The 23,142-nt window shown below is 44.5% G+C and overlaps 1 protein-coding gene across 1 annotated transcript in view; it reads left to right on the top strand.

The window, feature by feature from the left end:
- The window catches only part of FSTL4 (follistatin like 4), a 443,193-nt gene that overhangs the window by 40,996 nt on the left and 379,055 nt on the right, over positions 1 to 23,142 (top strand). The window contains exon 2 of the mRNA XM_065874776.1: positions 4,562 to 4,595. Within this exon, the coding sequence (XP_065730848.1) occupies positions 4,562 to 4,595 (34 nt within the window). The remainder of the gene's footprint in view (positions 1 to 4,561; positions 4,596 to 23,142) is intronic.

Below are 23,142 nucleotides of genomic sequence, written 5' to 3'. Positions count from 1 at the left end.
TCACTGATGAACATAGATGCAAAAATCCTCCAAAAAATGCTAGCAAACAGAATCCAACAGCACATTAAAAGGATCGTACACCATGATCAAGTGGGGTTTATCCCAGGAATGCAAAGATTCTTCAATATACACAAGTCAATCAATGTGATACAGCATATTAACAAATTGAAGGAGAAAAACCATATGATCATCTCAATAAATGCAGAAAAAGCTTTCAACAGAATTCAACACCCATTTAGGATAAAAACCCTCCAGAAAGTAGGTGTAGAGTGAACTTAACTTAGTAAAGGCCATATAGGACAAACCTGCAGCCAACATCGCTCTCAATGGTGAAAAACTGTAAGTATTTCCTCTAAGATCAGGGACAAGACAAGGTTATCCACTCTCACCACTATTATGCAACACAGTTTTGGAAGTTTTAGTGACAGCAATCAGAGAAGAAAAAGAAATAAAGGGAGTCCAAATCAGAAAAGAAGAAGTAAACTGTCACTCTTTGCAGATGACACGATACTATACATAGAGAATCCTAAAGATGCTACCAGAAAACTACTAGAGTGAAGCAATGAATTTGGTAAAGTAGCAGGATACAAAATTAATGCACAGAAATCTCTTGCATTCCTATGCACTAATGATGAAAAATCTGAAAGAGAAATTAAGGAAACACACCCATTTACCATTTCAGCAAAAAGAATGAAATACCAAGGAATAAACCTACCTAAGGAGGCAAAAGACCTGTATGCAGAAAACTGTAAGACACTGATGGAAGAAATTAAAGATGATACAAGCAAATGGAGAGATATACCATGTTCTTGGGTTGGAAGAATCAACATTGTGAAAATGACTATACTACCCAAAGCAATCTACAGTTTCCATGCAATCCCTATCAAACGACCAATGGCTTTTTCTTCAGAACTAGAACAAAAAATTTCACAATTTGTATGGAAACACAAAAGACCCCGAATAGCCAAAGCAATCTTGAGAATGAAAAACAGAGCTGGAGGAATCAGGTTCCCTGACTTCAGGCTATATTACAAAGCTACAGTTATCAAGACAGTATGGTACTGGCATGAAAACAGAAATATGGATCAATGGGACAGGATAGAAAGCCCAGAGATAAACCCACGTACATATGGTCACCTTATTTTTGATAAAGGAGGCAAGAATATACAATGGAGAAAAGACAGCCTCTTCAATAAGTGGTGCTGGGAAAACTGGAAGCTACATTTTAAAGAATGAAATTAGAACACTCCCTAACACCATACACAAAAATAAACTCAAAATGGATTAAAGACCTGAATGTAAGACCAGACACTATAAAACTCTTAGATGAAAACATAGGCAGAACACTCTATGACATATATCACAGCAACATCCTTTTTGACCCACCTCCTAGAGAAATGGAAATAAAAACAAAAATAAACAAATGCGACCTAATGAAACTTAAAATCTTTTGCACATCAAAGGAAACTATAAACAAATCGAAAAGACAGCCCTCAGAATGGGAGAAAATATTTGCAAATAAAGCAACTGACAAAGGATTAATGTCCAAACTTTACAAGCAGCTCATGCAGCTCAATAACAAAAAAACAAACAATCCCATCCAAAATGGGCAGAAGACCTAAACAGACATTTCTCCAAAGAAGATATACAGGTTGCCAACAAACACATGCAAGGATGCTCAACATCACTGATCATTAGAGAAATGCAAATCAAAACTACAATGAGCTATCACCTCACACCGGTCAGAATGGTCATCATCAAAAAATCTACAAACAATAAATGCTGGAGAGCTTGTGGAGAAAAGGGAACCCTCTTGCACTGTTGGTGGGAATGTAAACCGATACAGCTACTATGGAGAACAGCATGGAGGTTCCTTAAAAAACTACAAATGGAACTACCATATGACCCAGCAATCCCACTACTGGGCGTATACCCTGAGAAAACTGTAATTCAAAAAGAGTCATGTACCGCAATGTTCATTGCAGCACTATTTACAGTAGCCAGGACATGGAAGCAACCTAAGTGTCCATCAACAGATGAATGGATAAAGAAGATGTGGCACGTATATACAATGCAATATTAGTCAGCCATAAAAAGAAACGAAGTTGAGTTATTTGCAGTGAGGTGGATGGACGTAGAGACCGTCATACAGAGTGAAGTAAGTCAGAAAGAGAAAAACAAATACCGTATACTAACACACATATATATATATATATATAGAATCTGAAAAAAAAGAAAATGTTTCTGAAGAACCTAGGGGCAGGACAGGAATAAAGACACAGAGGTAGAGAATGAACTTGAGGACACGGGGAGGGGTAGGGAAAGCTGGGAGGAAGTGAGAGAGTAGCACTGACATATATACACTTCCAAATGTAAACTAGATAGTGGGAAGAAGCTGCATAGCACAGGGAGGTCAGCTCGGTGCTTTTTGTCCCCCTAGAGGGGTGGGATCGGGAGGGTGGGAGGGAGACGCAAGAGGGAGGGGATATGGGGAGTTATGTATATGTATAACTGATTCACTTTGTTATAAAGCAGAAACTAACACACCATTGTAAAGCAATTATACTTCAATAAAGATGTTAAAAAAAAAGAATAAGGCTAGAGAAAGCAACTGTAGACCTAGAAACTGGGAGAAAGAAAGAAAATCACTGCTATATGCAGATTGTATAAATATACAAATGGAGAGCCCGAAAGAATCATTGGGAAATGTATTACAAGCAATAAGAAATTTAGTCATGTGGTCGGTTACATCAATATATATGAATCATTTGCCATCACATATAACAAATACTAGTTATTTCCAAGGATGGAGGTGCCAGCCCCTAGAGCAGAGCGCTGAGGAGCAGCGTGGGAGGAGCTGGGTTTACTCAGTGCATGATGTGCTTCATGGCTTCCGTATCTCTCATTATAGTTACTACCGCCCAAGCTCCCTCTTTTGAACCCTGAGCTGCTGAGGAACCAGCACGTTGGAAGCTTGTTTGGTTAATTGTGCTGTGCTGATGTGCTGCTGCACTATAACATGTATCTTCAATTGGTCTCCACTTGGGCTTTTTTTTTTTTTTTTACATCTTTATTGGAGTATAATTGCTTTACAGTGGTGTGTTAGTTTTTGCTTTATAACAAAGTGAACCTTGTGACAAAGTGAGAGAGTGGCATGGACATATATACACTACCAAACTTAAAATAGATAGCTAGTGGGAAGCAGCCGCATAGCACAGGGAGATCAGCTCCACTTGGGCTTTTGACGCATTACAGAGATGGCGGTCAGAAAGTGTAATTTGGGCAGGACAATCTTTTCAGTGCCTCCTCAGTTTCCTTTCTAATATTGCCTCCCCTACCTGGCTCCATAAGAATGCTAGACAAGAATGTTAAGGTATGAAAGACAGTATCATTTGTTTAAAAAGTGATGGTGCTGAATGGTCTTTTTGGTTGTGATTTTGAGTTGTCCCAAGTTCAGTGTTTGATCTTCTTTTCTTCAGTTGCTAGAATGGATTTTCAGCTTATTCTCAAGATTAGGCTTTTTATTCCTAAACTGATCATTTATAATGGATTGTAGATACTTTTTATTAGTTATGAAACCGCCATATGTTTCAGCCTTTCCCCCCATTACTTCCCACTGGGTCTTTTCCTGCTTCCTGACCATGCCCTGTACTTTTTTGCCACCCTGTCTTTTCTCAAGCCATTCTCTCTTCCTGGTGCACCCTCCTTCCCTTATTGCTGTCTGAAAGCCTTCCCATTCTTCAGTGCTATTTACAAAGTGCTTTAAAAAAAAAAAAAAACTTTTTCTTATGTTTTCAGTTGAATGTGAATATATTGGTATTTATCAAGGCAAAATCACCCCTTTATTTCTCAGTACTTTGTGTTTGTTCTGTACCCTTCTATTCAACTGTGCATATCTTCAATGCAGGGACTCTGTTTTACCTATGTAACTTCTGGAACACTTTGCTTATTGCTTTGCACAGTGCATGAAGATGAGATTGAATTTAGAAAAGCCAAGGGGTTAATTCAGTGCAGTGGCATGGACTGGCTTTCCCAATTGTCCATAATATCCCACCTTTTGGAAACTATTGATGAGCATAATCAGTCACCAGATCACGCTCGTAACCTGCACCGGAGCAATGGTAGTCTTCACCATGGCACCATCAATCACAACCTACTACTGCTCATATAATTCTGGCCCCTGTCTTCTTATGTTTTCCCCAGGCCCTACAAGCACCTGCAGTCTAGGTGGAGGGTGGGAATTCAACTTGGAACGAGGTCTTTCCTAACAACTGATACCAGCCCACTTTCCACATAAGGAAGACCATGAGAGTTGGCTCCACCCATTAAAAACTGCATGATTAACAGTATTTTTTGCTTAAGCCAACAAAGCAACAAGTAGTTTACATTTACAGATGTGTGTATGTATGAGAGTTTAATAAACCCCACGTTGCTGAGTGTCTTGTCCTTATGAGATTGTTTACCGTTCTGTGAATAAATGTCTAACAACAGGTGAGATATTTTCAAGTATCTCTACATATGAATTATTCTTCGAAAACACCAAGTCTTTCTTTTCTTGCAGGAATCCAGACGCCTTGAAGTCACAAGAAGAGAAGGTAGGGAAGATGCATTCATACTCATTTCATTTTCGTTGTTGGCATTTGGATGTAGTTTGTTGAAGTTAAGACGAACTTCAGCCTGTTCTTTGACATTTCGTGTGGCCTTTTCTGGGTGCTGAGTATTTGTCACTTGCCTCTAGGGACTGCAGGAACTCAAGTCCAGGTTTGCTTGTCAGAACTACGTCTTCTACCTTCTAGTATCAGAGATGGGATCTGGCGAACTGGCTTATTCATGATAATGTTTACAGTCTCTCCAGAGAGGCCTCATCTTTTGAGTGAAGTTTGAAGTAATAATTTAGTTCCACCCAGTGAAAACCACTTCAACAATAAAAAATGGTTTATGGTTTGAGGTATTTCAATATCTGGGAACATGTGCCACTGTGAAAGATATTTCTGATTAGATTTTTACAACTTCAGTTAAGCTGAAATAGATATAAGCAATTAATTTCCCTTCTGAAAACAATGCAGTGGTGTTTTATTTTCCCTGCCAGAGTTCCTCTAGCACATTCGTTTTCTGATCACTGAGGTAAATATATATATGGGTGGTAACTTCTGAAATCTTTTAGTGGAAATTGAAGTTTACTTGCTTTCAGTAATACCTGGCCTCTTATGAGAGGGTGTCTTTTGTATGATTTATGGAAATCACCACCAGTCAACCCTTTATTGCAGGGATGGGAGGATGAAGTCAGAAACCAAAGTGAGTTCTTGGTCTAGAGTCTGGCCTTTGGCTTTAGCCCTAATCACGTGTCCTTCTCTGTGGTATTGTCTCCAAAAAGAGCGCCAATCTTTAAAAGTGAGCAAATACCATATTGACTTTCAAATCTAAAAACCTCCTGCGGGTTTAGTTCTTATTTTATGCAGCACAGTGAAAGACACAGAATGGCCGTGTTACCAAAGTGTGTTCCTAGACCTAAACTTTCCATACTATCTGTACCGATGGGTTAATAGAACTGGTTGTTTGCTGCTGTCCATGGTGCTGGAATCCTGGATACAAAGGATCTGGATTATCTAGCTATAGGATGAATTTTCTGGCTTTCATTCTCATTTGCCATCATCTGGTTTTGGACTCAGTGTCCTCTGAACTGCATCCATAGCGTAAACTGCATTGTTTGGATATCAAAATCAAATGAAATTGGATGAAGGTGGGTGGGGCAGGGAAGGCATATTTCTTATTCAAAGGTGTGTTCACAGTGAGTGCGATAACATGTAAACTGGAGAGAAATAGCCAGTAGGAGAGAGGTTGGCATGAACTTTGGTTTAGAATACTACTTATTCACTACCCCTGAGTGTGATTGTTTAGAATTAAGTTGAGTTATGGAATCACATATAAACTTAACTGTTTTGGAATATTACTGTCCTTGTGTTAGAAATGTCTTTGAATAGTAAGGCTAGGTTATGAGAGAACCACATGTACTTTTGCTCAAAGGCATAAAAGACCTTACTGTACCCGAGACTCCCGATTCCTAGAAGACTGAGTGTCTGAGGATGAGCAAAAGTATGGTCAGGCTGTGCTCTAATCATCCATAATCCCCTTCTCTCTAGAAGCAACATGTTTCACAACTGGCATATGCCTTGGGTTTGTACTGGTAAATTTGTCTTGACATAACATAAACCTTTTTCTTCCTATTGTGAACTGATGTGTTTCTTGCTTGTTTCTGGTAAGGCTGAGTGTTTGAAAGTTCCTGAAATAGCCCAGTGCCTTAATGTCAGTGCTTATAACCCGGCAGGAAGGAAGGAAGAGTGAGTTCCAAGTATTTTCAAGTCTGAGATTCACAGGCTTGGGTAGTAGGGTTGTTAATCTTTTTTTTTTTTTTTTTGGTATAGATGACTTTTTTTATAAACAGTAAAATATATGTAATGTCTCAACTACAAGCCTTTCATGTTGAAAGGGTCTCTAACATGAGTTACTTTAATATTTTGAAACAAAAAATTTAAGAATGTCACAATGGAAACAATCCAAAACTGACAAACTCTGGTGATCAAAGACATTCTCTTTTAGTTAATGTAAAACAATTCATAATTACAGAGAATGTTCTAGCTGTGGATATCATGAGACAAACCACCTTTTCAGACCAAAAGGAACTCAAGGCTAGGGATGAAATGGAGCTCTGATGCAAACCAGCCAAGTGGGGCTGGTTCCTTTAAAACAGTGGTCACCTACTGTTCAGCTTGAGCAGTCCAAGGACAAAGGAAAGCAGAAAACATTTCCTCCTCTTTAAACCTGCTATTCACACCACACGTACTGACCACTCTCATTGCTTTGGTCAAGTGCGTGGAAGGCAGTTCAGTTCCAGTTTGGAGCCACCATCTCCCCATGCAAAGCTGCTCTGTGGATGATCCAGACTTAGTATTTTTCCTGAGAGCCACCTGCCAGGCATCTTCATGAGGTGACCACAACTGTATACTTCCAGACTGCTTCCTGACTAGGCTCCATCCAGGACAGACACTGACAGTGCCATTCCTCACGGGGCCAAATAGTTTTCCTTGGTCAACTCCTGAGTCCCCATGACAAGACAAGAGGAACTCGAGAACCTTCGTTGCTGGACTTATACGGGAGCATGAGAGTAGGGTTATTAATCTTCTCCAGAACAGTGTATGGGTATAAAAATAGTAGAAGTACTGTGAATATTTCAATAAACTATTATTCCTACAAACACAAGTAAGACATTTTTGTCTAGCAACATACACTTATCTTGATCTGGCACTGAAAGAGGAGCAAATAATTAACACTCTGAATTTTTCTGCCCAGTTTACCAAGCCCAGGAGATTCTGGAAAGGTCTAGAGAGGTAGCCTCTGAACCACAAAACCCAAGATGTTTTCCTTTTTTTTTTTTTTTTGTTTTAATACTACATCTGACTCAAGATATCAGCTCCAACCAGAGTTCATTGCAACAAATGGATGACCAATTGCAACTTTACACTATGTGACTTTTGCAAACTCTTGAATAGGTCTGTGGAGTGAGAAATGAGGGGGCTAATATTAGCAGTGGAAATGGAGTCTGGGCTAAGTCACAGTTGGGTTGGAGATCATTAGGATGACATGAATGCACTGTGTGCCTCAGACCCAGTCTCTGCTTTATTTCCCCCTGTGGCCCTCCCATCCAGTGATGTCACAGTTCCCAGATTGTAGCCCAGCTTTCTTGCCTCTGGCCTTCACTGTTCCTGCAGCCTGCATGCTCCTTGTCCCTCATCTTTTGTGAAATTCCACCTCTCCCTCACCCCTTCCAACTCTCTTTCTGAAGATTTTTGCTTACCCTACTTTACCTAAGAGTTAAGGGCTCCTGTTAGGTCATTCGGTTCCTGAGAGCTGAGACCCTCCCCTCGTTCACTCCCAGAGTCCTCAAGGCCTTAGCCCAGGGCCTATAGTTGCTCAACAATCATTTCTTGAATAAAGTGCAAATTTAAAAATTGCTTTTTATATGTACTTTTCACTGTGATTCTGTCCTAGTGCTAAGCAAGAGAGGCGCTGAGTCATTGGTTCTACAAAGGCACTTTTAGGGAGTGTTCTGTGGATATCTAGATATTACCAGCTGGTGCATTGATGAAAGTGCTCTATGTTCACATAAGCTTGGTACTATGGGTTGAGTTGTGTCTCCCAAAAAGATATGTTGAAGTCCTAACCCAGAACATGTGAATATGACCTTACTTGGAGATATGGTCTTGGCAGATGTGTAATTAAGTTAAGATGAGATCATACTGGAATAGGGTGGGCCCTAATCCAATGAGTGAGATCCTTTTGAGAAGAGAGAAATGTGGACACAGACACACAGGGAGAACAGCATGCTTCGATGAAGGCACAGATTGGAGAGATGAGTCTGTAAGCCAAGGAACACCAAGGATTGCTGACAATCACCAGAAGCTAGGAAGAAGTGACAAAGAATCCTCCCCTAGAGCCTTCAGAGGGAGTGTGGCCATGTCAACACCTTGATTTCTGACTTCCAGTCTCCAGAACTGGGAGAAAACAGATTTCTCTTGTTCCACTCAGGTTATGGAACTTTGTTACAGCAGCCATAGGGAAATAATACACTTGGTAAAGGCTGGACTCAATGTTGAGCTAGTAGTTGTTATTTTTACTGCAGCACCTCTCAGCCCTTTAAGATGCTAAATAGGACTTTGAAAAGGAGGTGTAATATGCAGCATTTCCCAAACTTAGTTTCCCATGGCATCTTGATCTGTTGCTTTTAATCATCTCTGGGCTGACGTTCCATGCAGTGCCCTTTGCAAGCCCTGCTCTAGAGAGTCCATGGAGAGGGAGTGCTTCATCAGAGCCCAGGACATGCCCCAGCACCAGTGACTGTCTTCCGAGGGTGGGGCATGGAGAGAATGGTGAGCTAGTTATAATGATAACTATGTCTCAGTGGTTCTGAAATTTTCAGAGAGCTTTCATGTCCTTTACCTCCCTTGACTCTCAGTAACCCATGGTATGAGCAGAGCAGATAGCACCTTGCATGAGACTCCTTCCTTTCCATGCTAATTTTGGTAGGAACAAAGAGTCCTCTGGGTCAGTGTCCCTCTGGACCAATGTCCCTCTGATGCAGTGAACCTCTCTAATGGGCGGGGTGGGGTGGCTTAAGGGACTTGATCTTGCTTCACCATCCAAGGATTTCTAAACATACATGATCACTGCCAAGCCCAGAAAGCTGAGCGGAACTCTTGGAAGAAAACTTCCTAAGGGAGCTTTGTTTCCAATTTAGATATGTGGTCAGGGCTCTTGGGAAATAGAGTATCAGAGGTTGTGGCAGGACAGCAATACTGGGAGGACGTCTCTTAGGAAGGGTACATGCCTACCCCAGCTGGACCTACTTCCACCTTCAGGGCAGTCCTATATTATCCTCCTGCCCTGGGACCCACCTGTGCCAGCTGCACGGGGAAGGAGAGATGGCTGATTCTTTATCTGCTTTCTAAGGCAGGTGTTTTTACACCTCCCTCTAGACACCTACAATTTAATTTTAACTTCTTCTGAAGCTTCAGCAAAAGTTGCCAACCTCACCTCTCCAAGACACTCCCATGTTCACTCTGAGGGCTGATGCTGATTATGACTGCCAGAATTCATCTACTCAAACCAGTGCTTTTCTCTGACTGATCCCATCACATTGAATTCCAGCCATGAGAGAACACTTGAGTAAGCTGAGCGAGCAACTGGGATAATTCAGCCCTTGTCAGCCATCTCTTAGAGCATGGGGTGATCTGTAAGCTCTTCCAGATGTCTGTGCTTGTGCTGCCATTAGAGGCTGTGGGTTTGGGGGTGGGCACCAATGTCACGTTGCATTACCCACCCTCCCAACGATGGTTCACTCACACATTCCAGTCTAGACCAGCTTGGTGTGGCTTCCAGCAGGGCTGTGAGGGAAACCTGAGAGTAGGGACGCTGCTGTCTTCACGGAAAAAGAGAGGGGAGTGACAGTCACACAGCCAGGCTGGCTCTGGCTCCTTAGCAATGCAAATCTCCTACATAAACATGACCTGCCAGTCCTGAGTGTGTAACTAGAGCCTCACTTTGTGAAAACCCTTGGAATTATCCCCTTAATTGGCAGCTGCCTCTAATAGCCCCTTTATAGTTCTTTGCATCTGGGTGAACTTCAGCTATCAAGAATTGCATTCTGTTTGCCATTAATTTTGATTTTGTTTAACAGATGTTTTCTGGATCTCTCAGCTGCCTGCATAATCTATCTTGGTGTAATGTACAGTGGGCGACTGTCTTCGATGAAACAGATTAATAAACTCCTAGCTTCTTTTGAGATAACTTCTTGAATGGTTGCAGATGTGGCAAATTTAAAAGGGAGCCATCCAGATTTGACAGTGCCTGGGATAGTGGGTCCTTTCCCAATCAAGACTGCCATATGGGGAAAGAAATGGGGTTTCCTTCCCCATCCTACCCCCACTCTATACAGCGGAGCTTGTTGGTTCTCTCCTGCAGTCATTGGGCTCCAAAAAGGTGGAGGTGGCATCTAACTCCTTCAATTTCTAGCCCCACAGAAGTTGACTCTTTCTGGATAGAGCTGCCACTCTTTAGCTGCTGCAAAACTGTGTTGTACCTAGTTGCCCCAGGTTAAGTGGGGAATGGATGACACAGCTGGCTGATGTGTTCTGGTTGCATACAACATTTTGGCACCCAGTTTAGTCATGACCAACTGGCAGACAGTAGAATCCCACCTCTCCAATTACCGTGTGCCTTCGGGGAAGTTACTCAATCTTCTCTGAAAAAAATGAGGATAGTAATAGTATAGACCATTAGTCCCAGCTCTGGGTTGTTGAAACCCAACTTGCACTGGCTAAAGCCTAAAAGCCTGTGAAACTGCAGAATCTAAGGGAGGGTGGATCTGGCTTCAAGAACAGCTTATACAGGGGTTCTGACACCCCTTCTCCTTCCTCCTCTTGGTGTGTTGGCCTCTTCCACACAGCTTTGCAGGATGACTCCTAGCAGCTGCAGCTCACAGGGTCCTGACTGCTCACCATCTCAGAGGGTGAAACTTCTTTCCTCCAGAGTGACAGAAAAGTCTCAGTGAGGATTCTGATTTGCTGGCCTTGTATAATATCACGACTCGAGCCCTAAACCAATCACTGTGGCATGGAGGGACTGGAATACTGTGATTGGCCAGGCGAGATCACATATTCTCCCCTTGGGGTTTGCAGAATCACCCTTACTCAAATGCCAGGGAGTGGGTGTAGGTTTGGTCCACAGAGGAAGGATGCTGGGCAGCATGCAATCAATGCCCCTCACAGCCTCCTGGACATAATATGGGGAGGGATTTGGCATGGAGGGCCCTTGACACAGTGTGGGCAGTGGCGTCAGTGCCCAGTGAGGTTGGTAGTCTTCATTATGGCTATTCTCATACTGTATCTGTAGATTTGGCCTCAGACATGCAATGAGGAATGTCTCAGTCACCAAGTCCATTCCTCTGTCTCCAAGCAGACTTAAGGTGACTTTGCATATTGTAGGCTGTTGACTTTTCCTGAGAAGGATTTTCTGAAATTTAGCCATTCCCATCTGTCCCCTCTGTCGGAGGCTTTAACTTTCTGCTCAGATTCTCATATTCTGCAATCAGAAGGACCAAACAGCTCTCTTCTTGATGATGTCTTTAAGAACTTACGGACAAACACACATAAAATTTGTCTCCCTAGATTAAGGGTTTCCTGGGCACTGGGGTCAGAAACTGTCTTGAGCATCACAGTTACTAGACCCTTTATATTTCCTTTCAATTACTTCATCGTAATAAAGCTCAGGAAGTGCAGACAATGGCCTTCCCAAGGACCGAGCACAGTCTTAGCCAGAGGATTCTTGGGTTGTGAGTAACCCCAAGCTTCTGTTCCCCCAGCTTCCCGAAAACAATTCTAAGTGCCTGGACCTGGAAAGACCAGCCATGGACTAAGCCCAAGTGAGCCTGAGTTCTCTCTACTGCCCCTTACACGTTCTCCCCTAATCAAAGGTCTTCCAGGCTCTTGGTGAGTGGCTTTTTCCTCCTATCGTCTGCCTGATGTCGTTTTCTCCAGTGATTTGGAAGAAGCAGGACCTTGCTGCGTGCACCTCAGGGAGTCGCTCGTGCTGCTCTTTGAATGTGTGCGATGCCCCACCTGGTGCCTCAGCGCCATGGCCCACAGCGCTGGTGGCTGCGGCCTGTGCTCCAATGGCAGCTCTCATGCTGCTGTGTAGGATGAGCCCTGGGAGAGCAAGGATCGAGGCTCTTCCTGCTGGGGTCTCCCACCCTGTGCACACAGCGAGCACTGAAAACGTGCTAGATCCTGGCACGTCCTAGGGTTGACCCAGCTCTTTGTCACACCTCCACTTCTCATAAAGTAAAATCACAGGTATGGGGGCTGCCAGGTTGTTTGGCACCCCTGTCCCATGTGCTGTGCTTACTTTTACGACTACTGCTCTTGGAAGGGCTCCCTCTCCTTAATGACCATCCTCAGGGAGCTACTCTGCTCTTTCTGACAACTTGTGGGTCCCTCTGATAGAAAGTCCTTAAAAGGTGCTCATGCGAATCAGCTAGATCTCTGTGGTTATGAAGGGCCTCAGTAGGTCTGAGCGGGGTCAGGAAGCCCTGTACAGTGGGCTGTGTCAGCGAGGAGTCTCCCTGGGGTTGCCATTGCAAAATGTGCGCATAGCTCCCTGTCTGGAATTGGTGGGGAAAGAGTCATGTTATCTAAGAAGTCATAACCCCTAAAAGATACGAACCACTGCAGATTCGTAAGGACAGTACGGCAAGCCCTTCGTAAGACAGCATCACTCTGAATCTCACCAAGCTGGCCTGTCAAGGCCTGTCAAGGCCTGCTGGACCTGCTGAGGTCCCATCCTGCCCAGGGGGGTCGCCTCTCTTCTCTGAGATCCCAGCAGTGAAGGCTGACATTTGTCATCTTCGCCCCTTGCCTGGCCCCCAAGCCAGAAGGAGTTTCTCTGCTTTTCAGGAACCCTTGAAATGATCTGCTGCATATGAACACTGAGGTCCTTTTCAAACTTGTTAAGCCATTTGCCCCAGCAATATTAATATGCCATCAGCGAGCCTCTGGGGTTAATTGTCTGTGACTTAAAAATCATTTGTTTCTGTCTCTTTTATTTTTTTGCTGCTCAACAGCCTTTCTTTCTTGGGAACGAGATACAGAATCCAACTGACCGTTATGATGTAATTCCTTTCTTGTCCTCAGAATTACTTCATCTGTTAAAAATTCTTAAAAAAAAAAAAAAACCCACAAACCCCCACATCGCCTTACTTTCAGATTGTGTTGTCTCTTTACAACAAATCTTTAATCTCTCAGTTTCAGCAGTCACAGAGCCCAAATGGGGAGGAATCTGCAAGGTGATGTCTCATCTGAAGGAGGGAGGCATGTACTGCTTTCTATCCTGATCAGCCCCACTCACTTCTGGGTGCTCACTGCTTCTGAGCCATTGGCCTGTTTCTCCCTGTGGCTGTGGTGAGGGCTTCACGGTGTGCCCTCTGGCACACAAGCATGTGGTGAACAAGCCATGTGCCCCTGGAGGGCCCTTGCAGGCCAGGCAAGGAGGGCCGGAGATCCTGGGCATTATAGCCCACCCAGTGGTTCTCTGCACGCTCAGTTTTTGGTTATGCTTTTTGGCTGGGGCTGTCGTTGGGTTCCAAGAAAATGCTTCAGGGTCTGCATGTAGAAAACTTTTTTCAAAATGTTGAATTTTACATGAGGTAAGATTAGCTTGTCTTCTGTTCTCAGGAAGTCAGGAAACATGGGCCCCAGAAATGAGCAGGCACTGACTAGCCACTGGCTCTGTGGGATGTGGACAGTGACCTGCATGCAGCCTCTGGGACGTGGATGAAGTCAACAGGGGGCAGTCTGGGCCGGAGTGTGGGTACAGTCAGTGTTGCTGGATGGTGCATGGCGCTAGTCCACCTGGGTACCTAGGCTGGTCGTTGCCCACCAACGCACTCTCTGGAGGCCTCTGTGGGGAGTTCTCAGGCCCTCAGTTGCCCCCTCACCCCTGCAGTGCTTTTAAAGCAATGTCTGGGAACGTATTTTGATCATGATTACTTCTAAAAGAGAAATCACTCTGCTGGAAAGGTAAATACCATTCTTAGGGTTTCGTGAAGGTTTATTAGGTGCTAATGAAAGTTTCCACAGGTGGATTGGAGTCTGCTGGGTGTGCGGTGATGACAGGGAGTGGTCCCTGCCTTTACAGAGCACTTGCATCCACTAATGTGTCAGCCGGGAGATGCGCGAGTGTCCTGTAGATAGAAAGGCACCTGGCTGCCCTGTACCATGGCTAGGCACCTTGCAGGGGGGCCGACCCCAAAGTGGGAGAGTATTTGCTCAGTGTAGACCGACAGGGGGGCCTAGGGGAACAGCTCTCTGAATGGCCTGGTGGACGTGACTTCTCAGGATCTTCTCTCCAAAGGATGGTTATTTATCTGTTTGTTTATGCAGGCTGCGCTGGATTTTCATTGCGGCATGTGGGCTCTTAGTTGCGGCATGCATGCGGGATCTAGTTCCCCAACCAGGGATCGAACCCGGTTCCCCCGCATTGGGAGCGTGGAGTCTAACCCACTGGACCACCAGCGAAGTCCCCAAAGGACGGTTCTGTTGGCAGAGGGTCTCCTTTTGGGCACATTCAATTAGTGGGGACATTTTTGTTGTTGGAAATAGCAAAACGCAGTCCAGCTAGCCCAAACAGAGGATCTTGTTGGCTTAGGTAACCGGACAGCTGGGTAGGGGATGGAGGCGTGAGGGATGCCGGCTTCAGGCAAACCTAACGTAGGGTACCAGGACCTGGTTTCACTTGTATTCCCTCTCACAGCTGATTCCCCCTCATGGGGAGTACCAGCCGCCCCTCCTTCCACCTCCAAGTCCCATGAAGAGGGAGAGCTTCTGGTCTGCTATTTCCCCCAAAAGTGCTAAAATCTACTCAGATTGGATGGGCTTGGGTCACATGTCCCCTCCTGAATCAGTGACTGAAGCCAGGGGAATGCTACATGCTGCTGGGTTTAGCAGAGTCACAAGCTGTACTCCTGAGAGTGAGAAGGAGGTAGATCCCCGGATGACAACTAGGGCTCTGCCCAGGTAGGGAACACAGCGCAGGAAGGTGCATAGTATCAGTTACTTAATTATTTCACATCTGGTGTCTATCACATCCTCCACCCCCAAGGAGTGTTCAGTGCCTCAAAGGCAGGTGAAGATTCAGCAAGCATTTACCTAATGTTTCAGAGGAGGGCATCTCTTCCATCTTCTGAGAAGGAAACAAAGGCTAAGAGACAACATTGATGACCCAAGATCACAGGAGCTAATAAGAGAATGTGACTTGGAACCCAGATCCCTGATGACAAATACAGCACGTTTGGTTTTTTAAAATCATGGCTGCCTCCAGGGACGGGATCTCCTGCTCCTTCAGCCTCTTCCCCTGTGATAGACACAGTGACGTGGTGAGGTGCAGCGAGCATCCCCTGGCCCGACTATGGGGGTGTTACTCTTTGTTTGGACCCCCAACACATTCTCCTTTCTTTAGCCCTTCAGCCGAAGGGCATAAAGATGAAAAGCTAATGTGCAAACCCCCCCAGTCCCACCCCTTGGTGACTTCAGTAGTCACCTCCATGGGGCTTCCAGAAGCTTTATTTTCCATTCTTCATAAGAGATCCCCCTTCTTTCTTGGAAAGGGGACGACGGGGCCTCTCTGCACTGCTGCTTCCAAATGGGCATTATGTGGCAGGCAGGGGCACAGATGTGGTGGGGTGAACTGGGCCTTACAGAAAACCAGCGCTCTTGATCACGAGCCGCTTTTAAAGTTAAGTGCTTTCTCGTTCGTCTATACGTTAATTTAGGAGTGAAGGCTTACTTCACTGCTTTAATATAAATTCCCTAGATTGGAAGGGTTCTTAATGGAAACATTTTCACACTCAGTCTCTTATTTAATCCTCATAAACACCCTCTGACACAGACACTGCAATTTTGTTTTATAAATAAAGAAAAACGTGGGACCCTTTGAATGCTATAGGAAATTGATAAAATAATTAAAATGGGCTTAACTGAGGTCATCCAGGAAAGCACATTCTTGATGGAAATTCAGCAATGTTTGTACAATTCTGATTGAAATGTTCACATTCGCAGACGTGAACTCATCATTCTGCAGTTGAAGTGTCCACAGGGTTAGGGTGATGGGACCCTGCAGGGCTACCGCTGCCAGAGAGAACCAGAGACCTCCACGTTCAGAAGAAATGGGGCTTAAAGGAGAAAATCACAGGTCCAGACAAAGAGTCATGGGAGGGAAAATACATTTCAAATCTGTTTGTTTTACTAATTTTCCCAGTTATTTGTGCTCTCTTTTTGCTGGAAGCAGCATTCCCATCCCGCTGCTTGGCTGCTTCATTTGCATTTTTATCAGTTATGTAAATCACTGCATATTTGGGCCCCAAATGGGAGTCCTGTGGCTAAGAGGAGACGTTTATCCGACAGGGTCAGATCTAATCTCATGCTTAGAAACTTCAACTGAAAATAAAATGAGTTGAGGTTGGTTTTTTTCTTTCTTTTTTTTTCTAAAGACAGCAGGTCTGTAAAGCTGTGCTAGCATATCACTTACCCCCTTTATACAGACTGTACATATTATACTTGGATAGCGTTACCAGGCTGCTTTTTGCTGTCAGAGAGCTTTCTCATTTGTCATCTCATTTACTACATTTAAGAAAACTTGCGCGTTGGCTGGAGTGAGGATATTATCATTGTTAACTGATGGGTGGGGAAACTTGATGCTCAGAGGTGGCAAGGGACTTGTCCCGGGTCCTGCAGCTAATGGAGGTGGGGCTGGAGCGGTGATGTCAGCTCTGTACTCCTCCCACCAGGCTTCCTCTAGGAGTGTGAGTTTACAGCAGAAGTTTTCAAATTAAAACCCAATGCGAACGCACAGAATTTTCAGGCCTGTTTTGGTTCTTTTAAAAATAAATTACCGTGAAGACAACTTTTCTCATCTGTCAATGTAATGATCCCATACCTTGGGGATTCAGAATCTTCAAAATGTGTGTGGGGGAAATGGTAAAAGTTAATCATTTTCACAGTATCTGTCTGTGGTGAGGTTTAATTACCACTTGACATATTTCATGGTTTAAAATGATGACAGTTTAAAATAGAGCCAGGGAGAGTCAGAAAATCCATTCATTACTGTGTGTCGGGCACTGCTTTAGAGTAACCTCCAAATACAGATGATTCTGCAGCCTGTTCACATTGCTACAGATGTCCCTGGAACTGAAGCCCAAATTGAGAACTCCATTCTGACCCTGCCGTCATCATCCAGAGGGAGCATGGGTGAATCTAGCCTCATGGTTTGTTTCTCGGATCATATTCCAGATGCTCACCTCCCTGACGCTCTCTCAACCCAAACCCTCTCACTGGCTTTCTGCAGAATTTCTAATGAACGAGACAATGCACTGTGATGTGTGCTTTGAATGAATGAATGAAAGCTATTTAAACTACAAAGGGTGATAAACATTTCCATGTGTCTCTTGGGGAATCGCATGCCTTCCCAAGGTGAGAAGGTTAAGAAGCAGCCTCCTGTAGTGGTTGTAGTTGTGGTTGCTGTTTAAGAAGCTCAGCTGTTTGTCTGTGTAGGAAATAGTTAAATAATTGTTTCTTTCCCATGGGACTTCTGGAACAGGAGCCATTCGGACTGGACCTGTCTGTCCAAATTTCAAATTTCACTTTGGAGAGTCCTGGGAGAGGGAGCAGATGAAGCCATCTCAGAAATGCAAATGCTGTTTGACATCTATTAGCTCAGTGCTTATCCATCGCTGACAGCAGGATCCATTACGCTGCCAGTGTTCACAGATCAGAGATACTCGGAACATAGTGAGAGATGTGCCGGTGCTGGCCGAGCCCCATTTAGATGACCTGAGAACATGCTGGATGTGCCTAGCTGTCTGGTCCAGGTGCCCCCTGTTCCCCCACCTCACTCTTTGTTTCCAAGGCCAGTCCTACAGCCAGTCTTTGTGGCTGTACCCCCTCCACCAAGCAGCCTGCCTGAATGCTCTGCGTGGCGGTAGTCGTGCCCTCCTTGGGAAGTCTAGCTCTCTTTCTGGTGCTGCCATTCATGGAATCATCCCATGATCCAACCCCACGTCCAGAAAATCTCTGCAGGGTCGACCCTTATTTTCAAAGGTGGAGACACACACCTGAACAGGGGAAGTGACAGACCTGAGGTCCCATGGCTAGTGAGTAATAGAGGAAGGACGTGAGGACCTGAGCCAGTGTGCATAGACCTCCGGGCTCTCTGTGGTTGATTTTCTTCCTTTTCTTCCTACCCTTGGGGCCAGGTTTTCCTTTCTCTCAAGAGGTGGCACAGTGTCCAACATAACCTAGATACTCAGCCACCATGTCCTATGGATGGGCAGCTTGGTTGAGATTTCTAGTTAAATTTTCTGCTTCGACTTTTGTTTAAGATGTTTCTAAATATTTTGTTTTTCTCTTGCGGGAAGGGGACCATGGGGGATGGAACACATAGTGACAACTGTCATGATTAAAGCCCCCACTGTAAGCTTTGCCAAGTTAACTTGTTTCCACACTCAGCAGTCCAGTGTGGCCCACTAGTGTGACCTGCTGTTTTACGGATGAGGGAACACGGGCTTTGGAAGGGTTAGTGATCTGGCTGGCTGGGTGCTTCAGTTAGTAGACAGCCCTTATATCAACGCTCATTGCAACAGAACATTCAGAGTCCTCTGTGATACCGTGTCCCTGTGTTTTGCTCTTGTAGCCTCCCTAGGACCCTTGTCCTGAGGACTCTCAGCTCTCAGGTACCTCCCCAAAGCCATTTCTAAATGGTCAGTCCTTGAAAAGCTTTAGAAGAGCAGGCACCTCCATGGCTGCCCTGGATGGAAGAGGGAGCAGTGTGGAGGACTGATGGAAACAGAGAAAGAGAATGTCGGAGGCCAGACACTGTGAGGCTCGGACTAGGATGCTGGCCCGGTCTGTTGTTGGATGAACCTGGGCTTCTGCCCTCTTGATATAGACAGTGAGCTGCCACCAGGCTCTTCCTCCGCCATGCCCCCAGGAGGCTAGAGGGAGAGCTCCGTTTTGCAGGCCAGGATATCGGATGGCAGATACCGGAGGTCTACTGGGGTGGGAGCGCAGGGCACGTTGGGAGCAGGGACTTTGCCTGGAGGCTGCTTCACCCTGCACCCAGTGGATGCTGGGAATTCTGTGGCTCTGCTCCTATATTCAAGGGGCCAGGAAGGACTTTTGCACACACATGCCTCCCCTGACTGCTGACTAATACCTAAACCCACCATTCTGCTTCAATCCCTTCTTTCCTCGTGAACACCCCAAAGTCATTTTGGGTCCTGAACGAGTCCCAGAACTTCTAACGAGCCATGTCATACCCTACCTGGGCAACTCACTAAGCCTGTCTGCCTCTTTGTAAGAAAACCAAACACAAGCTTTTCCTAAGATCCCTGGCCCCAAAGTCTGTTCCATATTTGTTCTGTGTGAGAGGTCTCAAACTGGTGTTCTGTGGACCAGAATCAGCCGGTGATCATGTTGTTTGACTTAACACAGTGTTGGCCTACAGGGGGTTATTTGTGTTTTTATTTTAATTTGAGTAAGTTGTCAACATTTAAAAACATGAAAATTCTACTTACAGATTCAAATAGGCTGATTATCTTGGAAAGTGAAACGCTTTGTTAACTCTGGCCGTGTGGCTTCATGGCAGCAACAGGCTGGAGTGAGTAGCCCTCACTCATGTCCTCAGAGAGTATGCACCCTTTCCTATTTTGCCACAGTCTTCCCTGGTCCCTAGTGCCTCCTTGATACTGACACAGAGTGTCAGGTGCAATTTTGAAAAATAACTAGGAACAAGTTGAAATGCCAGCATAACCGTAATCATTAAGTTACCCGAGTGGCCTGTGTCGGTATTTGAGTTTTCAGTCCCTGTTTGTACTCAGATACAGAACTTGTTAATGACAGCACGGGAGAACCAGATGTCAGCAAGGGTGGGAGTGGGAAAGAGAGTGGGAAGCAGGGAGAAATTTAGTGTAAAGGCTGGAGTAACTCTTATCTACTCAGCCCTCCTTGAGCATCTCTGCTGAAGCTGGTGTCTACAAGTGGGTCCTCAGTTTAGGCAGCTAAGCCTTCCATTAAACTATTTTATTTTCTGATAGTTATGCCTTGATCTGTAAACATTAACTCCAGGCTATAAGTTTGCAAGTGAGTTTCCAGCTTGGTAACTAGTATTTGTGTCCTCTCTATGTAAATGAGGCCTTTAAAATGGATCAGTTGTTTTAAGCGTTTACAAAACATTCCACATATACTGTAATTACTCTCCAAAGATATTTCCCACTGATATTTTGTTACATCTAAATATACATTTACAGTACTCAGTAGACTGGAATAGTTCTGATTTATGTATTTTGGTTCATTGGGCTAAAAAAAAAAAAAAGACAAATTTAAAATATCTTTTTTTTTTTTTTGTGGTACGCGGGCCTCTCACTGCCGTGGCCTCTCCCGTTGCGGAGCACAGGCTCCGGACGCGCAGGCTCAGCAGCCATGGCTCACGGGCCTTTCCACTCCACGGCATGTGGGATCTTCCCGGACTGGGGCACGAACCTGTGTCCCCTGCATCGGCAGGCAGACTCTCAACCACTGCGCCACCAGGGAAGCCCATAAAGTATCTTTTAATCAATGTATTTATCCCAATGATTCTCTTGGCTCCCCCAGAATCAGTCACATGGTGTTAGAAAAGTAATAAACACGGTGTGTCCTCTGAGCTGATTTAGAGTTTAATGAGAGATGACATCTCAGCCTAATAGAGAGCATGGCTAACTTTTAATCTGGGCTGCGAAGTATCCTAGAGCTTGGAGGAGCATATTAACTTCCTCTGTGTGATTTTCTTAATGTGCAAAATTCCGATGATAAACAGTTACTGCACTCGTGTGGTGAGAATTAATGCTTTCTGAGTAGCAAGTACTGTTTTAATAAAATAGGCTTAATTGTTTGCTTGGTACATTTTCTGCTTTATTATTTTTCTTGCCTCTGTAGTTGGTAGTTATTGGATTCTCATTATTTCTATAATAGTCATTTCATAAAAACTGTCTTGTGATTTGTCCTCCCTCCCACACTTGTTTCTCCCCCAGATGTCATTAGCAGAGGCAAGAAGCAGACAAACATCGCTCATCTCTAACAGAGCTGGAGGAACAAGCAGCTTCTCGTGGCTCACGCCTTGTTGTTAGGAACAATGATTCCCAATTTGTTGGCTGCTGTGCTGTGAAAGGACTTATATGAAGCCAAGGAGATTTACTAGAAAAGCACCATAAATAACAGAGGGCAGAATGTGGGAGGAGAGGAGCAAGATATGCCCATCTAGTTAGGGACAGGCATAAGTGTGCAGTGACCACATCACGTGGTACACTATAGCAAAGGGCAGGAAAGCCATTCCTGCACAGTGCAAAGCAACCCAAAGTCTGTCTGCTTCTCAGCTGGCTCCTCTGCAACATTTCCAACCACCATTACCCGGGGACTTTCCCCTAGGCTTATTCTTCATATAATCGCACATCCTCTACTATTGTATTCTCTAATTTTTCTGTGTGCTAAACCAAAGAGCAGTTTCTGTGTGCTAAACCAAAGAGCAGTTCTCATAAAATTTCTATGCAGTAAAGTAAGAAATTTAAAAAGATGACTAGAAATACTCCCCAAACAAAAAATGTTTGAAGATGAAATACTTTTCTAAATAATACAAGAGCCAAAGAAAAAATGAGAATATTTAACTAAACAATAACAAACATCACATACTGAAATTTGTGGTATGCAGTTAAGGTAGAAATTGGAGGGAAACCCATCATCTTAAGTAATTCCAAACTTAACGTAGCCAGACTTTCTGAGGATGATCCAATTTACTAGCTATATTACTTTGGGCAAGTTGCTTAATCTTCTGTGCCTTGGTTTACTCATCTCTAAAATGGTAGTATTAATTCTATCTCATAAGACACTTGTATGGATTAAATGCATATTTTAAAAAGCTTAGCACAGCCCTGGCCCACCTTCTGAGCAGGCCCCTTGTTCGCCAGCATGGTTAGTTACTCACTCACTCCACGGCTGGGCTTGGCTGGGTTGTGTCCTGTAATTCTAAGTGGACCTATAGGAAACTAGGACATCTGCAGTGAGCACTTGCTGAAATGAATTGGGTTAGAAAGCCTTGGGTTTAGTGGTCCACGTTATTTACTTTCATTAAACCTAAGTAATCACATTTACCTACTATTTCAGGAAGAGTGGGCAATAATAAGGTGAAAAGTTTAGAACTATTTGTGCAGGCTTTTGTTTCTAGCTGTGTGGCTAGATTCCTTAACTGACTCTCCCACTTGAGATAACTTAAAATGATGGATAAAACATTTAAACAATCTGTTAGTGACATCAGTGAGAAGGCAGGAAAGTGGAGATTTCCTAAGAGGCCACAAGCTCAGTGAAAGTTGAAAATCAGGGCTCTGAAGCTGCCTTTTGCTTTGAGGGTGTTTGCCCAATGCAGGTGACCTTGAGCTTTGAATTCTTATGACGTCAAGATATATGGGGGACAGGGACTTCCCTGGTGGTGCAGTGGTTAAAAATCCGCCTGCCAATGCAGGGGACAGCGGTTCGAGCCCTGGTCCGGGAAGATCCCACATAGCACGGAGCAACTAAGCCCATGCGCCACAACTACTGAGCTTGCATTCTAGAGCCTGTGTGCCACAACTACTGAAGCCTGCGTGCCTAGAGCCTGTGCTCCGCAACAAGAGAAGCCCCCACTCGTCACAACTAGAGAAAAGCCTGCGTGCAGCAAGGAAGACCCAACGCAGCCAAAAATAAAAATTAATTAATTAATTTAAAAAAATAGATATATGGGGGACAGGAGCCCAGCCCAGGACATATCAGTCTGTCAGGAAACCTGGTCCACCTAAAGCTGAGGCCCCAAGAGGCTACATGTGTCGTGTGAGGGTGGAAGACAAACGCACCTGTCTCCCCCCAGGGATGAGTGAAGAAAACTGCCTGCCCCCAGCCTTGGTGCCAAGTGAAGGGTTAAAATATCTCCTCTGAGAACTAGAGCCACGAGCCAGGTTTTCAGTGGAATTCATATAGCAGA

The sequence above is a fragment of the Phocoena phocoena genome, chromosome 3, assembly GCF_963924675.1.
Source record: "Phocoena phocoena chromosome 3, mPhoPho1.1, whole genome shotgun sequence".
Classification (NCBI taxonomy): Eukaryota; Metazoa; Chordata; class Mammalia; order Artiodactyla; family Phocoenidae; genus Phocoena; species Phocoena phocoena.
This window is presented reverse-complemented; position numbering and strand designations above follow the sequence as displayed.